Source organism: Caretta caretta, chromosome 4 (assembly GCF_965140235.1).
Source record: "Caretta caretta isolate rCarCar2 chromosome 4, rCarCar1.hap1, whole genome shotgun sequence".
NCBI lineage: Eukaryota > Metazoa > Chordata > Testudines > Cheloniidae > Caretta > Caretta caretta.
The window spans coordinates 30181721-30206804 of NC_134209.1; the positions used below are offsets into that span (position 1 = coordinate 30181721).

Below are 25084 nucleotides of genomic sequence, written 5' to 3' on the forward strand. Positions count from 1 at the left end.
TGTAGCGCTTCAGTGAAGACGTTACTACGCGGACGGGACAGCTTCTCCTGTCAGCGCAGTTAATCCACCTCCGTGAGAAGCGGTAGCTATCTCGCCGGGAAAAGCTCGCCCATCAACGTAGCGCTGTCTACGCTGGGAGTTAGATCAGTATAACTGCGTTCGTTGCTCGGGGGGGTGGATTTTTCAGACCCCTGAATAAGGTAGTTCTACTGATGTAAGTTTATAGTGTAGATCTGGCCTGAGTGTTGTGGATACTACTAGGTGGTTTTGTTACTCGTTGTGCTCCGTGTATATCCAACGGGATATTTAAAACAAACTAATTTCTCTGCACAAGCTATAACGTCTGCTCTGTGCTATATCATTGGCAAATGTTAGTGACTCTGCCCCAGATCTCCATTCACACCTGTGGGCAGTCCATGGTTTTAGGCACAGAGCCTGAGGATCTGCCCTTCTGCTGTAACCCTCTTCCCCACTTCGTTGTAGTGGCAGGAGGCACTCACCACTCCTTGAGGTGTGCAGAGGCAACAGCATGGGGCCTTCCTTCCCACAGAAGTAGCAGGAGTCCCCCTCACCTCCAGAGAGGCAGGGGGACCCATGCTACTTACCTCAGCTTCTGGGACCTGGCTCCTTGGGTGGGCCAGGTCCACTGCACTCTCCTCCTGCCACACACAGCATCCTCTGCTGGAGTGGTTTTGAGAGGACCCCCGCCCCAGAGCAGTGAAACTTGGAGTTAACATACCTTGAGATGCATGGGGCTGCCCATCCCCCATCTCCCTCTCCCCCCAGAGCGGCTGTTTCAGGCTGTCTGCAGACTGTGGCAGACGTCACTACATCAGTTACACTTGGGTAATATTGTCACGCTTTTCATCACAACTATAGGAGCTAGAAACTGTCTTTACATGAAAGCTCAGAGTCTGATGTAATCACATGACTCAAGGAGCTGGGGCTTTCGGCATTGACCTGTGTTGTCTGTGCATTAACCCAGCTCTGTCTCTACTTCTCAGTCTGGTGTTTCTTCTAGCAATTTTCTGACACTACCTGGCAGGTCTGGGTGCACTTGATTTGGTAAAGGTAACGAAGCAGGTCATGAAGCTGGGGGGAGAGGGACACCTTGTTGGTCAAGTAAGTCAAGTGTCTCCAATAAATGAGCTTGGTTTTCTTCTCTGTATGTAGTTTATCACAAAAAAAAGGTTAATGCAAAGCTAACGCTCAGAAGTGAAGACATGAACATGAGCCGGAAACACAGCTGAGGTTGAATGAGCACATGATAGGATCCAACAGATGCTTCTGTTTATGGATAGAAGCCTCACCTTTCTTTGCCCCACCCCAATCCTCGTTCCCTTCAGCAAGGACCTGAAAGCCCCAGCTTTGTAAGAGCACTCCTAGTATTAATAACCTCTATTTTGGGGGCACATCTTTAGTTTAATCAACGTTTTATTTACTAGCTTCCACAAAATTTATAGTATCTGATCAGTAAATGCCTTTGTTCATCTTTGATTTCAGATGAAGTGTTCATGTGAATTAATGGAAGTCTCTCTCTCTCTCTCTCTCTCTCTCTCTCTCTCTCTCACATTTTAGCAAACCTTCCCCAATGAAGTCCATTGCGTTGAAGAAATTTTGAAGGTGAGCGCACCACTGCAACTCTTCAGTTGCTTAAAGACAGATACTTGTGTAGTGAGTCTCTTTTCACTTTCCTATTAAAAGGCAAAATTGGGAGAAATTGTATTGTGCTTCTTTTGTGTCAGACCACAATGCAACTACCAGGATTGTTTCGTTGTGCATCCTACAGAATCTAAAAGTAATGCCTCTGATAAAATACAGAAGATGGCTTACAAGCAACATAGAATAAATACTATGGAACCAACCCAATCTGCATCTTAATTAGATGGTTGCTGTTTTTGAATGCAAAGCCTGCTTTTCCCAGAGATGTTGAACTCATCAGTGCTTTCAGTTCCTGCTGGCTGAGAGAATGAAACGAAGGGTATGTCTTCACTAGCAATGTTAAAGCGCTGCTCCGGCCTGTGTAGTCACGGCCCCAGCGTTGGGAGAGAGCACACGGGAAGGAGCAACCAGTGCTGGTGTACTGTCTACGCTGCCACGTTACAACGCTGAAACTTGCAGTGCTCAAGGGTGGTTGTGTTTTTTCACACTCCTGAGCGAGAAAGTTTCAGTACTGTAAAGTGACAGTGTACACAAGGCCTTAGAGACTGGAGATCTCACCTCTGCAGATCAATGCAGAACGCTGCCATTCAGCCAGTGGACATTCATGGTAGTTAAGGGTCTGCTCTTGCAAAGCTAGTCCAGAAGCCTGGCATTCCTGCATTTGGTTCAACGAACTTCTAGTAGGGTTATCACATAAGATGATGGTCTATTTCATAAGAAGTGGTAGAAAATACAAACAGTAGGTGGCTTAAGTGGTAGCATCTTCCTGCCTATTGTGTGAAAATGTATTTGTTTCAGAAGCTAGTCAAGTTAATTTTGAAAAGGCACTTCAAGGATTTTAAACCCTGGTCCAATGCTCTGTATCTCATCAGGGATGCATATTTCTACCACTCGTTTCCCTCAATGTTGCTTCAAAGAGTCAATATTCTGACCTGTCAGTCATAACCAGAATATGTAATCAGGGCACTGTTTCATTTTGAGACATGATCCTACAAAAACTTACTACCAGGTGCAATATTTGTTACCATTGCGTAAGTGCTACCCTTTCCCCTCACATTTTAGGAAATACACTGCTTTCCTGTGTGATAACAGATTCTGATTAGTATTAATACTGTAGTGCCCAAAGGAACCAATCATGATTAGGAACCCAAAGTGTTAGGCATTGCACAAATATATGGAGACGTGGTCCATGCCCCAAAGAGCTTGTAATCTAATTTTGAAACAAGTTGCAGCAAGTGAATGCAACAAACCTCTGAGGATAGGATAAGAAGCAATGCGCTAAAATTGCAGCAAGGGCGGTTTAGGTTGGACATTAGGAAAAACTTCCTAACTGTCAGGGTGGTTAATAAATTGGGTGGAATAAACTGTCAGGGTGGAATAAATTGCCTTGGGAGGTTGTGGAGTCTCCATCATTGGAGATTTTTAAGAGCAGGCTAGACAAACACCTGTCAGGAATGGTCTAGATAATACTTAGTCCTGCCATGAGTGCAGGGGACTGGACTAGATGAGCTTTTGACAGGTCCCTTCCACTCTGGTGATTCTATGAAACAATAGGAGTGAAGAGAGAAAGAGGACAAAGATAATGATGATATGATCACACATTTACTTAGAGTAGCTGTGATAAGAGGCTCATAAAGATGATGATAAGGTCTATAAAATACTCCGCCCGCAGCTCATGCACAGAAATCTCACTTGACCACCTTAATGGATGTTTGTAGAGTCAAATATAACAATGTGGACTTTTTAAATGTAAATCTCTTCTGCACATTAAAATCCTTCTTTGAAATGTGATTTGGTTGGGAAGCTAGAGATGTTTCAGAGCTTTCCTCATGTTGCTCCTAGTAGAGAAGATTGCGTCAGACTGTGGTACAAAGAGGAACACTTATGCACAAATAATTTACCTGTTAATTTGTGTAAACTCTTTGTCAAACAGCAGATGTTTCCGTTCGCAGTGATCTTTCTGCCATGCTAATTTCATTCGGTCATTTCTGACTCCAGTGAAGTCAGTGCCTGGCTTTATACTCTTTTTCCGTGAGGAACAATTGTGATGACACCAATTCAGAACGATGAGCTTAAGGCTGAGTAAAGAGGAGAATATGGACTGGGGAATAAGGGAAATTCTTGTTCGTTAAACGCAAAAGTGTATGTTGGAACATGAGATAAGAAATACTACTGGGATGAGAAGGAGGAAATGACCAGTCCTATGGATTTATGTTTAGACCTTGGAATGAGTACTGTCTAGAGCAGTGCTTCTCAAGCTATCTGGTGTGGGGGACTGGCATTTTTTTTCCAATGTGCTCGCAGACCGGCAGTCGATGCCTCCGGTCTGCGGACCACCACTTTGAGTAGCACTGGTGGAGAAGGTTCTAAGAGCTAAGGGACAGGAGCTAAGTAAGTGCCATTTTTCCTGGATGTAACCAGGGTCTTCTAATTTCTTGAACCCCAATGTTCCCTGAGGCCTTGTCTAGATGAGGCTGCAACTCAGCGAGCTGAGCATGTGTTAAAGGCAGAGCCTTGTCTACACTAGACTTTTTCAGACACATAAGTTAGAACAGTAGCTAATGTTTTCTAACAACACACTTTTAAAATCCTAGGTTAGACAAGGCCTGAGTGCCACAAGAGGCATTATTCATTCTCTACCTTACGCCCTACCAATTCCAGTTGCTTCTGTACCCTGCTGCTTCTCAGGCTAGGAACAAGCACCAGAAGATGGCACCTAGCAATGGTGGGAGGAGGGGAATATCTGGAATGCAGGTGAGAAGGGAAGAGGGATTTCTGAAGAGCTAGAATTGCATCAGGATTGTTTCCCTCCTTGAGTCTGGACCCAATCCTCCTGGGTTCAGCTTGCCTGTCAGTTATACTGGTCCCCAGTGGTGACAGGAAAATCCTTGAAACTGGCCAGTTTTTAAAGCGTTTTGAATAGCTCCATCACTCAGTCTTTAAATTGAGACTGCCTTTATTCCTAAAAGCAGGGGTAGTCAGTTTAATTTTTTTTTTCCCCAAGGTCCAGATTTCTTGGTCAAGGTATAGTCAAGGTCCAGACTCTAGAGAAACACACTGTGATGTGTGTTTTCACACTGCGATGATGATGATAAGTAAATAAACAGATTTGGCGGTTCATTAAAAAGTGTCTGGTGGTCTAGATTTTGCCCACGGTCCACCTATTGACTACCCCTGTCTAAAAGGGAGGTGCTTGTTCACCCACAAGTTGTTGGGCCCATTACAGTAATTATTGGGTGAAATTCTATGGCCCATGTTATGCAGGAGATCAGACAAGGTGATCATAGTTCTCCATTCTGGCATTAAAATGTATTAATCTCAGGATAACCGGCTTCTGAAGGATTAAGTCATACCACAGGTACCCGGAGCAGTGAATGCTCAGTTTTTAATGGTGCCAATGGAGGCAGTTTCAGCTCCAAATCTGAGTGGGTTGCTTAAAAGCAGATAGTAAGAGAAGTTTAGTTGCAGCCAGAGTTCGCTGGTTGACCCCTTGGTATTATGAAAAGCCTTCTAAAATGGCATCAGTTATTTATCCATTGTGTCTCCATCAGTGACTGTGGTGACTTTCATAATAGGCAAGTCCTGCACTTTGAAAGCCAAAGAGCTTGCATTAAGTTTTTATTTGCATCTGCCTTTATTACTTCTAATAGCTGGAATGTATTAGGCCCCAATCCTGCAAACACTTAGACATATACTTAACTCTACAGACTTCAGTGGGACTGCCCCCATGTGTAAGTGTTTGCAAGTTAGGGGCCATAGCTTTGTATTGAGAATGACCAGAATGTAAATTTCACAGGAAATGTTCTCTAAATAATTTTCTAGCTATAAGCAGGCCCATCAGGGACTTTTCAGTGTATTAATAGGAACGGTGTAGAACTTCTCCTGGGTATCAGTAGTTTAAAAAAACCAAAACATTTAATATCTATCCTTTTTCTTTTAATTCTTTTCTAGGAAATGACCCACTCATGGCCACCTCCCTTGACAGCTATCCATACGCCTAGCACAGCTGAGCCTTCAAAATTTCCTTTTCCAATAAAGGTAAAAAACGAACAATCTCCCCTCCTCCCCACGTACTTTTTAATGTGTAAGGTCTGGTCTACGTTTAAAACTTAGGTTGACATAACGGTGATGCTCGGGGGTGTGAAAAATCCATCTACCCCAGTGTAGATGTAACTAGGTCAATAGAAGAATGCTTCTGTTGACCTAGGTACCTTCATTTGGGGAGGTGGAGTTTCTACAGTGATGGAAAAACTCCTTTTGTTGGGTTTCTTTGCGTCTACAGTCTGGGGTTACAATGCTGTAGCTCTGTTGCTATAGTACCCGTTGGGCAGACATGACCTAAGAATAAGCTTTCAACTAGGATACGTTTTCACCTGAGGTCATCTCTTCCAGTACAGCAACTGGCTGTTAGATTTTGTTTTTATTTAGAAAACGCAGATATGAAATGAAAGCAGGATGGATTTTAAATATGAAGTCGCTCTACCTTATTTTAAACCCATCTTTTTGGATCAAAATTAGGTTAGCTTTTGCTTCTGAGTAATTAGGTTTATTTGGGCTGCAAACTTCTTGTATGTGTCCAGCTGTAATCCTCTCCTACCTTTTTTATTTTGCACTGAAGTCTCGTTGTCCATTATACAACACATCTTGAGCAACAGAAAAACTTTGGATGAATAATCAGGAAAAGAAAAACCCTAATGTATATTTGTCAGGATCTTGGTCTTCAAAAATAATTCATACTTTCACAAAGATTTGCAAGGTCTCATCTGTGTTTATAGCATAAACAATTACTACTCTTTATTATCACTTTAAAAGTATCCTCCTAAATGTTTACCAAATCTTCTTTTCACTTTATTTCATGATTCAAAAATTAATACAGCATACTAATAATATATGTACTGTTGACATTACTAGTACGTCTCACGATGTCCATGATAAATGATCTCAGTACATCTTAGGGTTCTGCATCATCGCAAAGACAGAAGGTCAGACTTCAACAAAACAGATTTTCATATAACAGGTAACTCAGTTGAAACTGTTGGGCCTGGTTTTTCAGAAGTGCTGAATATCCACAAGTCTATTTTAAGTTCTTGAGAGCGGTGAATGAGTGCTCAACACCTCTACAAAATCGGGCCTATGCCTCCAGAAACAAAATGCAGATAACTGCAAACAGACAGCTATTATAATTGATACTATATTAGGTCTAGTTCTCTGAAAGAACTGAAGAAGAGCTGTGTGTAAGCTTGAAAGCTTGTCTCTCTCACCAACAGAAGCTGTTCCTATAAAATATATTACCTCACCCACCTTGTGTCTCTCTCAACTTTTTATAAACATTTTAATTTTTAGCTTTTATTCATTCTTTCTTTCTTTCTAGGAATCCCAGCTTGTTGGATCTGTAATACAGAATCAGAGTAAGTAAAAAGAAAAAAAAATCCAAATCAGACTTGATATTATAAAGGGAGCATCCATACAGGGTGCAGGGCGGGGGGGAGGGGCTGGAGAGTGAGTGTGTTACATAGGGGAGAGATTTTCAAAAGGATTTAAGTGATTTAGAAGGGATGAACTTAAGCACATACTCAAATTTAAGCATATGCCGGAGGGCTTTGTTGAACTGGGGCCTTGATCTTTATTTTGTGTGTCTTGAGTGGTCAATAGCCAGGGTGATATGCTGGATCAGCATCATATGATTGTGAAAATTCCTGACCCAAAGATCAAGTTATTTAAAAACACAAATAAAAAGTCAGTGCAATAAAATATGGCACAAATGAGGTGTACAACACCCACTGTGTTTCTTTGGTTTTACAGAGCAGTATGATGCACCTTCAAAAGCATTGCCTAATTCACAGCAAGGAACATCGTAAGTAACCAGATTCACTTCTTGGTGATATGTTCAGTGAGCTGCAGTTATGGAATTATGGTGGGCGTTACCTGTTTTAAACCCTGGTTTACTGGATTTTTGTGGAGATGGAAGTTTTAGCAATCCTCTTTCAATAAATGTAGGGTCTGATCCAACACACATTGAAGTCAATGGAAAGACTACATTAGACTTCAGTGCGCATTAGATCAGGCCCTTAATGAATTGGGTTTTTTCAATATTACTGATGATATGCTTTGAAGTTTTTTGCTCTGTCTCTATCACTGCTTAATATCTAGCCATACTTCACACTGTTTGAACTACAAATAGCACATGAAGTTCTTGTCTTAAATGCAAATGTGCTTCTGTTTCCTTTCATGTATATAGTTTAAAGTCTATGAAGATTAGTAAAGTACCCAGTACCATTCTTTCTCTTAGACAGAAGTACTTGCAGTTCTGATTTACTAGTCAAGCACTTACTCCTCAGTCTCAAATTCAGATTTTTATAGCACTTAGTGTGCTGTTGGATTTTGGGAAACTATAGATTAAAATTATTAAAAGACCAATAATGATATTTCTATGATTATAAAGATAATATTGGTCTCTTGGATTATTCTTTCCAGTTATCCAAAAGAAAAGTTTCATGAATGACTTTATTGCTGGTTTCCTGTTTGTTTTAAAGGTGAATCATTCTTTTAATCCTTCAAATAAAGAGAGAGTCTTTATTTCTGCTTCTGAAAATTAGGGTGTAAGCTTGTGCTTAAGCCAAACATTAAAAATTCAGTGTTTGTAGCAAACAGTCTGTTAGCCAGCTGCATAGTATGAGGGTTTCTTATTGGCTACTTATTTGCTTTGCTTGGCTACTTATTTGCTTTGCCTCTGTTCTCTTTGTTAGTTGTGTTTTCTAAGATCAGTAAATTTATAATTTGTTCTGAATGAGAGAGATTTTCTAGTCCACAAAACATTTTTACTGGGTATAACTTGAAAACTACTATGACCGCACATAAACTATTGATGAATGGTTTTTGCTGAAAGGAAAAGTAGAGGTGACTTTGTGACCTCATTTCTGTGTGTGAAATAAGAATTTTCTCCACTAAATCCTTTCCTGTTTTATAGGAGAACTTTTATGAGTACATTTTTCTTCCATTAAAATATTGCTCTCCTAAATTTACATATCCGTTTAGCTTTGGTTTTTAGAACTGCTTAATTCTTCCAGAGCTTTTAGCCAAGTGGGTGTTTGGATTTCATACGCGTTACATTGTGCCACTGATAAAGAACTAGTTTATAGACTGGAGAATAAGATTTTTCAAAAGTTTAGGAATCCTTGCCTAGATATGATTGTATTAAACACCGATCCTTTCATTCTACTCCCTATGGTCCCAATCAGATGTGCAGTGTGGCCCCAAGGACATCAATGTGGTTCCTCAAGGCAGAGGGTTCCACCTGTATGGATTAGGAGTCAAGGCCTTTGTATGTAACATTGAAATCCTCCTAGTGGTATCAGGAATTGCAGTGATACTTTCTCTGCTAATTTTAATACAGGAATATTGGGACAAGGTTGATTTAGTGTAAGATTTTTCAGAAGGTCTGTGTTGGCCTAACTCTGCTTCCATTGAAGTAAACTCCAATGTTAGGCCATGGCTGAGCATTTTGAAAATCTGAATTTAAGTGTTTATATTTTGAAAAGGTTTAGGGGGCTGGTGGGTGTTAGGGAATGCCAGCTAGTAAGTGATTCATTTTTCTCTTTCATGTGTGTAGAGAAGGTTAATAATTGTAACACAGTGACTTTGTAGCATTAGTAGCAGGTGAAAACAGTAACCAGGGAATTAGGTTAACTGTTTCAAAGTATTGTTGTGTGATGAAATTTAGTCCTGTAAGGTTAACCAGACCAGATGGCAGCATTGATAGATTCTGAGCCTTGTATAAGACTAAGTTTCAAGTAAAGAGTGCTAAGTTACCCAAGGGCAATTCACATAGCAGGGTAATTGCTGAATCGTTTTATGTTTAGCAATTGTTGCAGTATTTAAAGCCACATAATGTTACTAATAGGAATGTTGTTCTCTGAGGGCTTGTCTGCACTGGCAATTTACAGCTCTGCAACTTTCTTGCTCAGGGGTGTGAAAAAACACTATGCCCCCTCATGGAGGTGGGTTTTTTAGAGCGCTGGGGGAGCTCTCTCCCAGCGCTCTGCGGCTACCACCCAAGCCATGTTAAAGTGCTGGTGCTTTAACGTTGCCAGTGTAGACTAGCCCTGAGTGTTACAAACTGGAGAGAGGTTCCCCCACCCGGACTCTGTTTTAACCACTAGCAATGAAATTAGGCATTTTAACATTGTTCAGAACAGGGATGGGGGAAAAGCAGAACTGGCCTGTGGTCTGGCTTTCCTGCTCAATTGAACTGAGCCTGAAGGGATTTTGTATCTGAGTGCTGTAAGATCTACTAAACATACCCAACTGCCATCTGGGCCCATTAGTTGTCCTTTCATGCCATATTAAGGGTTTCTGGCTGGAATCCCATAGATTGGGCCACCTAGCTTCTCTTCCCTCTCTTTTGCCTTTGCTTTCCCACCAACGATTCCCGCGCCTCCCCTCCACACACACCTTCAATGACTTCTTCCCTTTCCTCTCCTTTAGATAAAAGTACCAGTGTCAGCAGCTCTCGGGGGATCTCTCTGCTGGAATCACAGGTGTGACTGCAGCACAGGTAGATATACCAGAGCTAACTTTGATCTATCTAGCTCGAATAACTATAGCAGTGAAGCTGTGGCAACACAGTCTAGCTACTCAAGTGCTACTCAGGTTCCCAGGGAGTGTTGTTCAGGCTTCACTGTGATGGTAGTTTGAGCTAGATACTTCAAAGTTCACTTCCACTGGTAATAGTAACATCGGGAGCCTTAGTGTAGACACTCTGTTTTCTAATTCTGTTTGGAACAGCTAATTGATACGGTGCATAAAATACTGGCAGTAGCCAACACCCTGTCTACCGTGGGGCTCCCAACATTGCTGCTATATCTGTAGGAGAGTTTTGCAGAATTTCCCTAGTGTAGGCAGGGATAGAAGTTTTACCCAGGCTTGCAGTAGTGGTGCTTAATCTCCTCTACACTAGTCGTTAAACTATTTTCAACACCAGTTCAGCAGGATGCTTTCCTGACCATTCTCGTTAGAAGAGGGTCAGTTTTCCAGAACACAGCAACTCTGAGGTTCTGCCTAGTAGTTCTGTAGCTTCTCTCCCATCATTAAGGACACTAGGGAATTCCATTTAAAAAAAACAAAAATCCCAGCTATATTGAATCAGTGGGAGACATGGCAGAGCCTAAGCTGTGATGGCTTCCAGTGTTTCTAGCACTGTGTGTGAGTTAAAGAAAGGCAGGGCTCTCACCAATGCAGCTGAATCAGAGGTAGCACTGGTGAGCCTTTCTTGATAAAACTCCCTAGCATAGACAAGGCCTACCAGAACAAAGTAAATTATAGCTGCTTGATGTACAATAGAAAGCATCAAAAAGTCAATGGGCCTCATTCTCCACTGTCTTGCATGTTGACAGCTGTGCAGAGGGCACAGGTGAGTATAAAATGCTCCCACCAGTATCAGTGAAAGGTAAATTCTGAGCGAGTAGTGTTCTTCATGCACTTTGCACAAGTGTGAATGACTACTCAAAGTGTAACACAAGGAAGGATTGGGTCCAATACAAGCCATTACCCCCAGAATTATTTTATTTTAGATATAAAGGGAAGCTGATTCTCTCAGATGCCACCCAGCAATATCTAATTTTAAATGTGTCTTTTAATGGTGACTGCTTTATCAGGACATGAGAATTAGTTTTTGCTCAGATGTTGATGTATCCACGATGTCTGTAAGTGTAATCGACCAAAATGCATAGCCAGTCAGTGTGAAGGAGAAGTGACTTAGATTTGCATATCTAATGGTGGAAGCCATGATTTGCCCAGAGACTTAATTACACCGCCTTCTTGAACTGATGCATCTCTGATTTTTGTTTTCATTTATACAATGGCACATTCTTCCTTTGCTCTTCGAAATACATGTGACTGTCTGAAAATGCAGCCGCTTAGAGTAGCTCACGTTAGGAAGTGTAGTTGACTGAAAACAAACAGCATTTGTGCTGGTTAATTAGAGGTTGAAATCCCTATGCGTCTGTGTGCCCAAATTAAGCATTCAGCTATATAGAACATACAAGGATTTCCCAGATGGCTTTCATTCTTGAATAAGGCCCTTAAGTTAGCACCTGGCTTAATTCGAATGGAAGTAGCCTTTCTTTTTAGAAGGGGAGACGCCAAGTTCATTCTTGCTAATGTGTCTCTAACCAGGCCTGCAGAGAGACCAGCTTGTGCATTCAGTGGAGCTGTTCCTTTCTGGCATGCTACATTAGTTTTAGAACTGCTTCCCTAAGAAAGCTTTTTTTTTTAATAGGTTTTCTGAGAGAATGAGTGTGTACATGTGCTGCACTTTCTACACACTACAGAATAGAATGCGACAGCACTTAAAAATATGGCAACTCCTGAGCTAATTAAAGTCTTAAAAATATTAGTCTGGGTTTATTTTCTTTAAGTAGGCTATTTAACAACTTGTTGAAATGTTATGTAGGAAACTGGCTATCTGTTTATCTATTTGAAAGCATGACTCATTTGAAGAATTATTTGTTGAGCCAACCAACCAGTTTCATTTACTAATAGCTTAAGTGGAAGGCACTTCTTAAAATAATGCAATTTAAAGAGGACTTCCTAACAGTCTTAGTGCTTTCTCTTACATCGTCTTGTTGCCTTGGAAGGAAATGCATCTGTAGCCCAGACTTTAAAGAAGTTCCTAGTAGGGTTTTGGTTTTTTTTAAACATCTGGGCAGCCTGAAACTTGTGGTTTGAAATTGGTAATGGAGTATGAAACATTCGCTGGCTGGCTGGCTGGCTCAGAGTTTACTCAAGGTGGTAGTTATCACCTTCTAATGACTAATTCCCCAAAGGTCTGTCTAATTCCTAAAGAACAGTTGGCTGCATTGCCCTCCAGAAAAAAACAGCCATTCTGGTTGCCCGTCTCTTCAGAAAGATGAAGGATTGAATAGTCATGGAGATTTAAACACCCATAAGTTAAAAGTCACTTAAGACAGGATAGAAGTCACTTAAGACAGGATAGTGTATGTATATCCTTGCATTACTGCTGACCCTGTGCTGTTTCTGTATTGTAATTAATCAGAGGACTTCACTTTGCAAGATGGTCATTCTAGCACCTTTTAGCAATACGTTGATTTCAGAAAAGGACACTCCAGCTTTAGACTCCAACAAGAAAGCAAGAATATGTAGGTTAATGGGAAAAGACTGTTCAGATACTTGAATAGCTTAGTCTTTGTCTGGAAAACAGACTTGTAGCTTTGCTTAGGGGTCGATCATGCAAACTCTTACTCATGCAAGTTAGCTGCAACGAGACTGTTTGCTTGAGTAAGGATTACTCAGTGAGTAAAGTTAGTAGGATCAGAACCTTGGTTTGGAGCACAGGCTTTGCAGGGAGGATGGATGAATTTGTGAGAAGAGGGAAAAAATATTTGTTAATTTAGTGCATATGCAAAAAGCAATGGACCGAAGTAGTTTAACTTCCAGTAAGCTCTGACTCATGTGAGAATCCCACAGGAACACATGCATTTTAAAGCAGATTATTTTTAACTCTGCTTTAACAGCTGCAAGAACATGTTCAAACAAAAGAATTTGTCATTAAAAATGAAATTAGTAAAGATTTATTACACTTTACTACCAACAGCATATGGGGTACTTACCCAATCCAGAGATACAAAGAACCTCTGTTTGGCTCACTGTCATTCAAACATTGCAGCGGTATGGTTAAGGCTCGCATGGCCAGTCCTTTGTATCACTTTGTTTTCAGGAGTTCAGAACTTTCAGAGGGGAGAAAAAAAGCAATGAAAACATTTCGCTGTGATGTTTATAACCCAACGCTTGAGACTCTTAATGTAAAGCTGAATGTATATAAAGTGAAACTGTCCAAACTCAGTAAAATGCAAGAAGTAAACAAACAACATAAATAGTAACAAGTTGGCTCTTTAAAATTCTTTTAATAATGAAAGGTGGTAGAAATAATTTAGGTAAAGAAATTTTTGACTTGCAGTATGTAATTCAGTTGGCTTTCTCCATTTAAGAGTTTAATGAGATTTTTTGAAAGAGGCTAGTAATTTGGGGTCTCTTAGTTTCGGGCACCTTAAAGGGGCTGGATTTTTAGAACGTGGGTTCTCAGGACTTTCTGAAAATAAGGTTTCTAAGGTTCTACATGTTGGGCATCTGACATTACTATTCAATTTCCAAAATTTTAGCATTTAGTTGGAAGTGTCTAAAGTTGTCCTTCTGTAGAGTTATGGAATAGATTTTGCTTATTCTTTCTTCTTTGGAGGGTTCTACAAACTATATATATATATATGTATATATGTATATACGTATATATATTATTTTATGGAATCAGGAAATAAAAGAAATAATTAATAACCAGGTTCTCTGAACTCTCTGTATGTATCCCTGTGGGGTTGCAGCTATACTGACATCGCTTGGCAGATCTCCTCCTTCACAGAGTAGTATTTGTTGTACGACATGAATGCTGAACAGCCAGATTTCATTACGATTTATTTTCATTAGCAAAGGCTTAAAAAGTGGCTGATTTCAATGACAACAGCTATGCTCAGGGACACAGGAACTCCTGCATTACTGTATGTCCTGTATTTTTTGTAGGGATTGCAGGAAGTTTAATCTTTAATACAGTAGCTTTTCAGGTACTCAGATAGCTTGCTTGACTTGGCTGGGAGATGTCCTAGAAAGGTGGCTTAGCTTCCAGAAGTGCAAAAATGGTTTTGGAGGGGTTTTCTTTAATCCTATTTCCTGACTCCTGAAAACTAACTGTACTTTCCCGTGGTGTAACTGAAGGGGCTTGTGTTTTATGCCGAAAGAGTGGAGAAGGGTGATTTGTTAGCACCCTTTTTAAAGGAAACTGTAAAAGCAGAACAAGCAACACAAATAAACAAAACCTTCAAAACTATCACTTGCGTCTATTCCCTGTTCATTCCCTATGCATAATTCCCCATTACTGTTAATGGCAGCAACATGCTCATACATTTAAGAGAAAGATGTAGCTTTTCTCAGTACTGTTAGAATTATGGTAATTTAGTTTGGTGCTTGAAAAACCTCATGCGCTCTGAGAGGAATCATGGTTTACTGTTCCACCATGACTGCCAGTTGCTGCTTCACTGTTAAAATAGATCTTATCTGGCTGACAAGGCAATTTCTCCTGCAGTTTCATTTGGATTTGGGATTCACCACTTCAGCAGCCAAGTTCCACAGCCCAGTTGGTCATATTTCAGTGGTTTAGAAATGATTTGTGAAAGTGTGTATGTATCTGTGCTTGCCTGAATGCTTTGGTATGAAGGGCATTTTGTAAATGTAAGATTACATCTTGCTTATTTGTCTAAATGAGGGGGATGGTATCTGAAAAGAAGAAATTGCTCAGTTTATTTAAGCTTTACTGTAGTGTGTTCACAGCATCTTAATATCGAACTGCTTAAAGTCTTTAAAGGTGACCTACAAAGATTTTTTTTAGAAGTTGGACTTGTTTGCCCCCTTTTATTCTAATTTATAATTTGTATCAATGTAGCACCTAGGAGAGACATTGTCATGGACCAGGATCACATTGTGCTAGGCTCTGTACAAACTAAAATGAAGGCCTGACAGGATTTTTCAAAACTTGGTTGAAAAATATCAGGAATGTCAAGTCTATATTTCCCTGGTTTTGCTGGAGGACTTCCTGGGGGTCCCAGAGAAATTTACTCTGAGTTCTCACACCTTAAAGAGCTGGGGGTGTTGATGTGTTAACAGAGCAATCATTTTTCCCAAATGATCATTCAGCATTAGTTTGAACAGGGATTTAAAACAAAGGATGCTTTTTAAACTGTCTGAATAAAAATTCCTTTCCCTCTCAGTCCCTTAGCTTTAAGTCTCTTCTCTTTTGAAATATCATGTCACTAGTTCTCTGGGTATCTAAGACTTGCATTTCTAGTTTTTTGAGTTAGGAGGATTTTTTTGGTCAGTAGACTTTCAGGCTGCCTTCATACATCAGAAAGAAGAAAAAAAAAACGCAGTGGGACTCAAGCTATTTTTTGCTGCCCCTTTTCAAGGCACTGTTTTCTTCCTAATGCTCTGAGACAACTGGAAGAGTCCTACTCTGATAGTCATCTACATATTTGTGAATAAGTTATGACCAAATTCTGTTGCACATTCTCTGCTCCCAGTGACATCAGAGCAGAATTTGTTAGTATTTCTCTTTATTGCACTAAATATTATGTTTCCTAGTGTGATGTGCGGGAGCATGACATCCTGTTACGTAAAGGAGGAAGAAGATTGCGGTGGGGGGGGGTTTCAGCTTGAACTTGGCATTGGTTTAGGCATTCTTGAGTTAGAGGCTTCAGTTGCAAAAAGAGAACTTATGTGATAATGGAAGTAATCGTAATCCAAGAAAAACAATGTGAATGCCCATACATTGCTTCTAGTGCCTGCAAAAAACTTTCCTATTCTGTCAGGAAGCATCATGGCCTAGTGGATAGAGCACTTGCCTAGCTCTGCCAATGGCTTGCTGGCTGACCTTGGACAAGTCACTTCTCCTCTGTGCCTCAATTTCCTCATCTGTGATATGGGTACAATGCTACTGACCTCCCTTGTAAATACTTTGAGATGTGTAAGGTGGAAGAGCTAGGTAATGTATTATAGTCTATTTAGGTAATAATGGCATTTAATACTAGAATGTTTTAAATCTTGGAACAAAATCCCAATTTTTTTTGAAGTATGGGATCAGAACGAGACACGCGACTTCGGAATGATCAGGTTTTGTTCTTAGTCTGCCTTTTTAAAGCATATCCATCTATATGTCCCTCTTTCTTCTTCTTCTTCTTTTTTTTTTTTTTGGTCTTTCAGAATGCTACGAGATGACCTCCAGCTCAGCGATAGTGAAGACAGTGATGATGATCGGGTCAGTATAACATTTTATATTATACTACACGCACAGAAATCCCTTTAAATCGGTGTGATCTGTACTATTGTTTTAAGCTCTTTAACCTAACCTTCCCCCCCTCCCCTCTTTCTTTGTTCAAATACTTAGGTCTCTGAAAAGCCACCTCCCTCATCTGCTCCTCCAAGGTACTGTTTGTTCCAGAACTACTAACTAGAGCAACAGGAAGAAGAATGTGCCTGATACTTTGTACACAGCAGTGAATGGGGGAGGATGGAGGTTATTTTGATTTTTGAAGATCCTCAGTTGGTGTGAAGTGGAGCAGCTCCATGGAATTAAACCAAGCAGCTTTGCTGACATGCCCCAGCTGAGGACCTGGCCCGTAGCACTTTGTACAGATGAATGAGCGAGCGAGTTAGAAGGCAAAGGGAAAAGTACTGACTGACTGACTAGCGTATTCTGGAAGTTTAATTCATTGGTTGTGGTGCTTAGCCAGGTTTAGCTGATGTTTCGAGGTCCATTTCTGTTTGCTCACGCTCTTCTGATAGCTTTCACTGAAGTCAAGAAATATTCGAAACCTTTAATAAATGTAAATTAATCTGGTTGCTGTTTTTGTTCTAGTGTAGTGTAAAAGTAATTGGTCAAAAGACAGCTAATTAAAGTGATTATGCAAGTCAGAGGAGAAACTCATCTGATACGGAAAGTTATGAGAATGTAGAGTGTTGTCCTCGTGTGCTCTTTGAGATAGATATATGTATCTATATGCATGTATGCAATGTATAACACAAGTGAATCAAGCTCAAGCTATGGAAAGAGCTGAATTAAATTTTTCATTTTGGTCAGTGGACCAAAGCTATAAAGTTGTTAGAGCCAAATGGTACCCTCAGTCCCCAATGGATCTCCTGTGGATAATAATAGGAGGTTTGCACTGAGGTCAAGAGTAGAAACATGGTCCTTATGAAATAACAGACCTTTTAGTTATTAGAGTTTTTACTGTTTTCAGTGGGGCAAAGATGGCATTTTCAGGACCTCCACTATTTGTCTATTTGTCTTACTTTGCCACTTGCATGTGCATTTTGCTCAGTTTGTGTGCATAGTTGCAGTAACTGCATATGATAAATACACATGCAGTAATGCATTTATATTATTTGAGGGGTTTTAGGGAGATTTCCAAAAGCACAAACGAGTCATCTGCCTAACTCTCATTTGATATTTTTCTTTTTTTACCATTTGTGCTTTTGAAACTCAACACTCATCATTAAGAGTTTCAGAATTAACATTCAGCTGGGATGAATAGAGGCATTTCTAATCTCTTCACAAACTGCTGTTTTAGGCTAATACAGCGTTTGGGGAGGAGGTGATGGGGGGGAAGGAGGAGAGGAGGCTATGCCTGTAAGGTCATCTTTGCAGCTGTAAGGATTGAGAACTTGGGCCCGAGTGCCTACTGTTAAAGCACCTAATTAATTGATTTGACTTTTTTTCAAAAATTTGCACCTGCAGCTGTCATAGACTCAGCGAGAGATGAGAGGTGCTCAGCACCACTGAAAATCAGTCTACTTATTTAGATGCCTCAATTTGGACTTGTGTGTCTAACATTGATATAGGTCTGAAAATTGGCCTTAATTTTTTTTTTTAAACTGAAAGCAAAATTTCCTTTTGTCTTGAGGCTGGATAAATAGGTCAAGGGTTTACACCTCTAACTCTTCCTGCCCCCATAGGCCAATGTGTTTTAGGTTCCTACTTGAGCTGGTGTTATAGGCAATACCACATTGGCAAGTAATGTGTATGTCTGATTTTAAGTCACTAAGAAGCCAGAAACAGTTGCATATGCAAAGTACAGCAAAGGGGTAAACTAGACTTCAAGTTGCTTCAGCTCCTCCTGATATGACAGCTGAGCATTGCTGATACAATCTTTTAAGCAGCTAGTCAGCAGCAGTGTTCAAGGTGGAATGAATGGGCATATGATTTTTTTTAAAAAAGCTCAGAACCCTTCCAAATGGAGACAGCTTAAATATAGACCACATTTTTGGCCTGTTAACTATATTCTTCAAGCAAAGAATAATGGTCTACAAAGTCAGCCTTGCAGAAGGGCATGACGATTTTGGGCAGTGATAATCAATTTGCTTCTGGAAGAGCACTTAAAATGTAGCTTTCTGTCAGTATGAGTCTCTGGATCAGCAAGAAAACTGACTGCAACTCATGCAAATGTATCGGTGTTGACGTGGGAGTTTTCTTAGGTTAATACTGTGATTTTTATTTTTAACCCCTTTCCAAAACATGCATTGTGCTTGTAAGTCCCAACTCCCACTGAACTTAGTACATTTCTGTTTTAGGCAGACTTCAGAAGTGAGCTCTGAAGGGATGGGTGTTCTGGGGGTAATATGCCACTTTAGCATGGCAGTTTAACTAAATAATGCTTCTGATGAAATGGAAACCAAAGGAGGCAAATACAGTGAAGAGTGAGAGTGTGTGTGTGTGTGTGTAAAACCTTTTCAGGAAAACTAATTTTCTCTCATACTTTTTTAGCTATTTAACTGGCATCTGTCAGTCCCATTGAGTATTGGTCTTTCGAAAACCTAGACTTGAAAAATCTCAGTGACCGTTTTTATTTTTGCCATATAAATAGAGCTTCCCAACCTGTTATAGTACCAGGTGAAACTTTGCTCACAAGTTCATCTGGCTCAGGGGAGGGTTTATTTTGAGTCATTACCTTTCTTTTATGGTATGGTAATGAATTCTTTGCCTTCTCACCAGTGCCAAAATGTAAGTTGTTTTAATTCCAAATGTTGCCATGTCAATGAAAATATAAAACTTTCACCCATGCTGCTTTCTAATTTTATCTCCTGATGGCCTTGCAGTGCCTCACAATCGCAGCCCGAGAGTGCGGCATCAGCACATTCCAGCAGTGCGGAGTCAGGGAGCACCAGTGACTCAGACAGCTCTTCAGATTCAGAGAGTGAGAGCAGTTCGAGCGACAGCGAAGCGAACGAGCCACCGAGAACTTCTACGTCTGAGGTACTGTGTGATGAATGCAAGGGAGGTAGCGAGGCTTAACCAAGCTTACCGCTTCTGACTCCTCACTCAGCTAATGCCACAATAGTTACAGGGAAGCAGCCTTGGGATAAAATGTCATCCTCTTCTATATGCAGGTTCTTTTAATCCCCACGCCATTTCCGTGAACTTTCTCACTTGCTGTTTAACAAGCTCTGAAAGTCAAATAGGCCTTGGTCACAGGATAATTGGGCTTCGGAAAGAATGTTTCAAAATCCTTGCATGATTGGTGCTCTCTTCCCCATTTCAAGTATGGCCTGCAGTATTCCCCCTAGAAATGGGCCAGACCCAAACCTCCAGCATCCAAACTTTCCAGTAGTTTGGGTCAGTGTTTGACTTCAATGTTTCAGGCTCATCTTTGTGTATGTAATTATTATGGATCCTTTATTTGAGAGCTGTTTTATTGTGAAACCAGTTTTTTGCTATTTAAAGCAAGGTTGTTCTTTCTTAGAACAGTGCATTTCCTTCTGAAATCGAATGGCAGCTGCGTTTGATGAGGTGAAACCTCTCTCTTAGATTTCGTTTGAAATGATCAGACCTGTGGGAAGTCTCCACTGGAATGTGCCTGGACTCACTGCTGTTGAGTTTGGCTTGCTTTTCTGCCCTACTGGTGCTTTGGAGGCCTTATTGACCTAGTTGGGAAAGTTAGCTAACAGAACTCAAGATAATGCTTCATAGTTTCATAATCAAGACCAGAGGCATTTTTCAGATTGCTTCCAAAATTAAAATATATTTTCCAAGTCCCTGTTAAGCGTTAGGCGCATTGCTGTGCTATGTGCAACATGTCATTGAAACACTGTATCTCTCCGTCAGTGGTGTAGTGGGGGAAAGAGGGAACCTACAAAATGTTTCCAAATTAACAGAATGGTGTAAAATGGTATCCCATGGCTACATTTCTGATCATACATGCAGATTCAGCAGCACTTTATGCATCAGTCAGGGTATAGCAATTTACATTTTCTTCTGTTCTTCCCAGCCCTCTTGCACCCTGTAATCTAATTTTTTCTCCTATTACAAGTGTAGGAGCACACATATAGGGAGATTATTTGGGCAAAACTGAGGTTTATTGGCACAGAAGACACGGGAATCTTGAAAAACAAATACTTCTCCACCCCATTCCCAACATACACCAATTTGTGTGATTGCAGATTTCATTTGAGTAAAGTTCAGATAAAATTCAGGTGCTATTTGAAGGAAATAAGTGTTATGCTTTTGTTCCTATATATAAACCTAGCTGTCTTGTCTTGAGATTACTAGGTGATGGGAAAGGAGAAGAACTAACCAGATAATTTCCATTAAATGTTATGTCCTTTTCTTGCTATAGTTCATCCTTTCAGCAGCTCCTGAAGTAAACTGAGAGCAAGGCTGTTTGTACATTTCACTTACTGAATACATATAGAAAACTTCATCACAGACAAAAGCGATTGCTTAAAGACCTGTTGAGAGTCGTTGCTTTCTTATTTTATGGTCTCTTACCACCTTGAGTATCATAGAATCATAGAATATCAGGGTTGGAAGGGACCCCTGAAGGTCATCTAGTCCAACCCCCTGCTCGAAGCAGGACCAATTCCCAGTTAAATCATCCCAGCCAGGGCTTTGTCAAGCCTGACCTTAAAAACCTCTAAGGAAGGAGATTCTACCACCTCCCTAGGTAACGCATTCCAGTGTTTCACCACCCTCTTAGTGAAAAAGTTTTTCCTAATATCCAATCTAAACCTCCCCCACTGCAACTTGAGACCATTACTCCTCGTTCTGTCATCTGCTACCATTGAGAACAGTCTAGAGCCATCCTCTTTGGAACCCCCTTTCAGGTAGTTGAAAGCAGCTATCAAATCCCCCCTCATTCTTCTCTTCTGCAGGCTAAACAATCCCAGCTCCCTCAGCCTCTCCTCATAAGTCATGTGTTCTAGACCCCTAATCATTTTTGTTGCCCTTCGCTGGACTCTCTCCAATTTATCCACATCCTTCTTGTAGTGTGGGGCCCAAAACTGGACACACTACTCCAGATGAGGCCTCACCAATAACGAATAGAGGGGAACGATCACGTCCCTCGATCTGCTCGCTATGCCCCTACTTATACATCCCAAAATGCCATTGGCCTTCTTGGCAACAAGGGCACACTGCTGACTCATATCCAGCTTCTCGTCCACTGTCACCCCTAGGTCCTTTTCTGCAGAACTGCTGCCTAGCCATTCGGTCCCTAGTCTGTAGCGGTGCATTGGATTCTTCCATCCTAAGTGCAGGACCCTGCACTTATCCTTATTGAACCTCATCAGATTTCTTTTGGCCCAATCCTCCAATTTGTCTAGGTCCTTCTGTATCCTATCCCTCCCCTCCAGCGTATCTACCACTCCTCCCAGTTTAGTATCATCCGCAAATTTGCTGAGAGTGCAATCCACACCATCCTCCAGATCATTTATGAAGATATTGAACAAAACCAGCCCCAGGACCGACCCTTGGGGCACTCCACTTGATACCGGCTGCCAACTAGACATGGAGCCATTGATCACTACCCGTTGAGCCCGACAATCTAGCCAGCTTTCTACCCACCTTATAGTGCATTCATCCAGCCCATACTTCCTTAACTTGCTGACAAGAATACTGTGGGAGACCGTGTCAAAAGCTTTGCTAAAGTCAAGAAACAATACATCCACTGCTTTCCCTTCATCCACAGAACCAGTAATCTCATCATAAAAGGCAATTAGATTAGTCAGGCATGACCTTCCCTTGGTGAATCCATGCTGGCTGTTCCTGATCACTTTCCTCTCATGCAAGTGCTTCAGGATTGATTCTTTGAGGACCTGCTCCATGATTTTTCCAGGGACTGAGGTGAGGCTGACTGGCCTGTAGTTCCCTGGATCCTCCTTCTTCCCTTTTTTAAAGATTGGCACTACATTAGCCTTTTTCCAGTCATCCGGGACTTCCCCCGTAAGGTGGTGTTAGGCAATGAAAACATGTAGGAAAGCACAAACCACAAATAACAGCTGGCAGTAGCAGGGAAGCGTATAAAGAATCAAACAGAACCCAGCAATCTGGGTACACTCTTACACTTACGGATCCAAGTCTCAAGTGAAGTCTTCACTGCAAAAAAAAAAAAAAAATCTTTACGCAAGCTAAAATGTTAGTGAGGACAAGGCAGTTGTAGTTAGCAGGTTGAGTCAAACACTACAGCAGAGCCTGGGGGGTTAATACTATCTACTAACTCATAATAAATCTGCAAGTTAGCTAACTTGAGTTGAAAACTCACCTTTTTGTGTGTGTTTGCAGTGAAGACGTATTCCCCAGTACAAATCAGACTTAAACCCAGGGAATCTGGCTAGTGAGGACTGCCTAGTCTAGGGGAATCCTCCAGGACTGCTATTCTCTGGTGTAAGGGCATGGCTGGAAAAAAAGGAACATGGCTGGGGCCATCTCTGTGCTCTGTGGATTCCCAGCTGCTGGAATGCACCTGAAGGTCATTTGGCAGCAGAAGAGTTTAGAGTGGGCCTGTAGCGATAATTCCCTTCATTTGCAGTTTCTGACATACATTCCCACATCAAAGCTTTTCCCCCCACTATCTTTCACTCTAACCTCAATTCCAGTCCATAGATACAAAATAGCTCTAGGTGCCCTAAGAGGGGTGGGAAATAACTTTCATTGTAGCTGAAGAGTGCTTTAAAGATACAAGCGAGTTACATTTCACAGTCACTATCCTAACTCACATTGGGTCAGCAGCACTGGGTAATCAGCCAACAATGTTTGCTTCTGGCACAGGGCAACCCAAGGCCAAACTTCTATGGAGAATGAAAGGTCTCTTACTGATACAAAGGTGAAGCTTGTCTGAGATCAGGAGTCTGATATGAATAGTCAGATTATCCCTATGCAAAAAGAGAGGACTTTTTGTTTTGATGTTGTTCAAAAGCTTCTCAGTGTGTCCTCTCTCTTAAGTTCTTATATTTCCTATATCTTTACTAGTAGGGGTAAAATTTAATGGGTTTTGATAGCATCTAATATGTCAGGCATCAGAATAATCCATAGAGATAACTCCCATAAAACTTTTTTTCTTTACAGCCTGACCCACCAACGTCAAATAAATGGCAGCTGGACAACTGGCTAACCAAGGTGAACCAACCAGCAGCATCAAATGAGAATCCCAGTGAAGTTGTCCATAGGCCTGGTCATCAGGAGAGCAAGGGTCAAGGGAAAAGCAGCAGCAGCAGCAGCTCTCATGAACGTTCTGAATCAAATGAGTTGCACCCCAAAAACTCAAGCAAAATAACCAGGGCTCCCCAGGGGGTACACCTTCCTAGCAAACGGACCTGCCAGAAGTCTCCCACGCGCACCGAGGAGCCCTCTCAGAGGCTCACAGTTGGTACCAAGAAGCCCAGCAAGGCCCCACTGCAAGAGGCTCACAGGGGAAGCCTTAAAGTGGAAAGTGAGCCTGGTCCATATGGGATTAAAGACCAGTCTTCCAGAGACAAGCCCAAAGTAAAAACGAAAGGGAGGCCAAAATCCAGAGATAAAAAAGAATTGAAACCAACAGTGCAAGAGCCCTTGGAAAAGAAAAAGCACAAGAGCTCACACCAAGCCATTACGAAAGCATTTTTGGACCCTAAGCCTGTGAAAGACATTGTGGTTGGTGGTGCCCCAGAACATTTCCCTCTCAGCCCTGTAGCTCAAATCCAGAAGCCCGCCACCCCCACCAGGACTAGTGGCAAAAAGCCTGCCATTGTGGTCAGAGAGGACTTCCATAGAGACAAACTTCTCTTGCCTATCAGGGATAAGACGTTGTTATCGCCCCTGAGGGATTTCCCAGTCCCTCATGCTCTTGTGGTTAAAATTGAGCTGTGTCTCCTTTCAAGAATTCCACAGCCACCTGGGAAAGGGAGTCGCCAGAAGAAACTTGATGGTAAAGAGCTCCCAAGTGCGAGGAAGCAGGATTTGGAAAAGAAAAGCACAGAAACTCCTAACAAGTCTCTCAAAAAGAGAAAGGTGAGAGGGAGAGGAGCATTCTTGCAATGGTAGCAGTGTTATTCAATTGGCAAGGAATGTGGAGGTGAGGGAGAAATTTTAATAACATTTCATGTTTTTCATCCCCTCCCTCAAATAATCAAATTTAAATTAAAATTTTATTATCAAACCAGTTATTAAATATTTTTATTTATTAAAAACCAGTTCAGCAAATTATTAATATCAATAACTGTTCAGGAATGTTCTTGTTTTTTAAAAAGTCACAAAATATTCAGAAAGCTTTTAGCAAAATCTTGTGTTGTCAAAAAAGGCCATTTTTCAGAAAATAAAATCTTTCTAGTTAAAAAATTTCAACCAGCTCTAGGAATATGTAATCTCTGGTTTTGCTAATGTTTCTCTGGATTTCTCCCTCTTTCAATTAATTGAATTTAGCCAAAGCAACACTTGTAAGTGGAGGAGGCTACGGTGCCTTTTTTGCTACAAGGAGCATGGTATTTGAAATGCTTCCCTTGCTGTGCATTCATCTGTATAACCCATTCAATATCAGTTGCAGGAGAGTACCTCTGTCTCCTG

General features: G+C 41.1%; 1 protein-coding gene across 6 annotated transcripts in view; it reads left to right on the forward strand.

Annotated features, from left to right (window-relative positions):
- The window catches only part of AFF1 (ALF transcription elongation factor 1), a 169114-nt gene that overhangs the window by 113535 nt on the left and 30495 nt on the right, over positions 1-25084 (forward strand). For 4 of the 6 annotated variants that reach the window (XM_048848174.2, XM_075127501.1, XM_075127502.1 and 1 more), the window contains 8 exons: positions 1579-1674; positions 5614-5700; positions 7034-7070; positions 7465-7516; positions 16477-16531; positions 16661-16698; positions 19369-19525; positions 23612-24532. In XM_048848174.2, the coding sequence (XP_048704131.1) occupies positions 1579-1674; positions 5614-5700; positions 7034-7070; positions 7465-7516; positions 16477-16531; positions 16661-16698; positions 19369-19525; positions 23612-24532 (1443 nt within the window). The remainder of the gene's footprint in view (positions 1-1578; positions 1675-5613; positions 5701-7033; positions 7071-7464; positions 7517-16476; positions 16532-16660; positions 16699-19368; positions 19526-23611; positions 24533-25084) is intronic. The other 2 variants (XM_048848176.2, XM_048848175.2) reach the window with 1 other exon arrangement.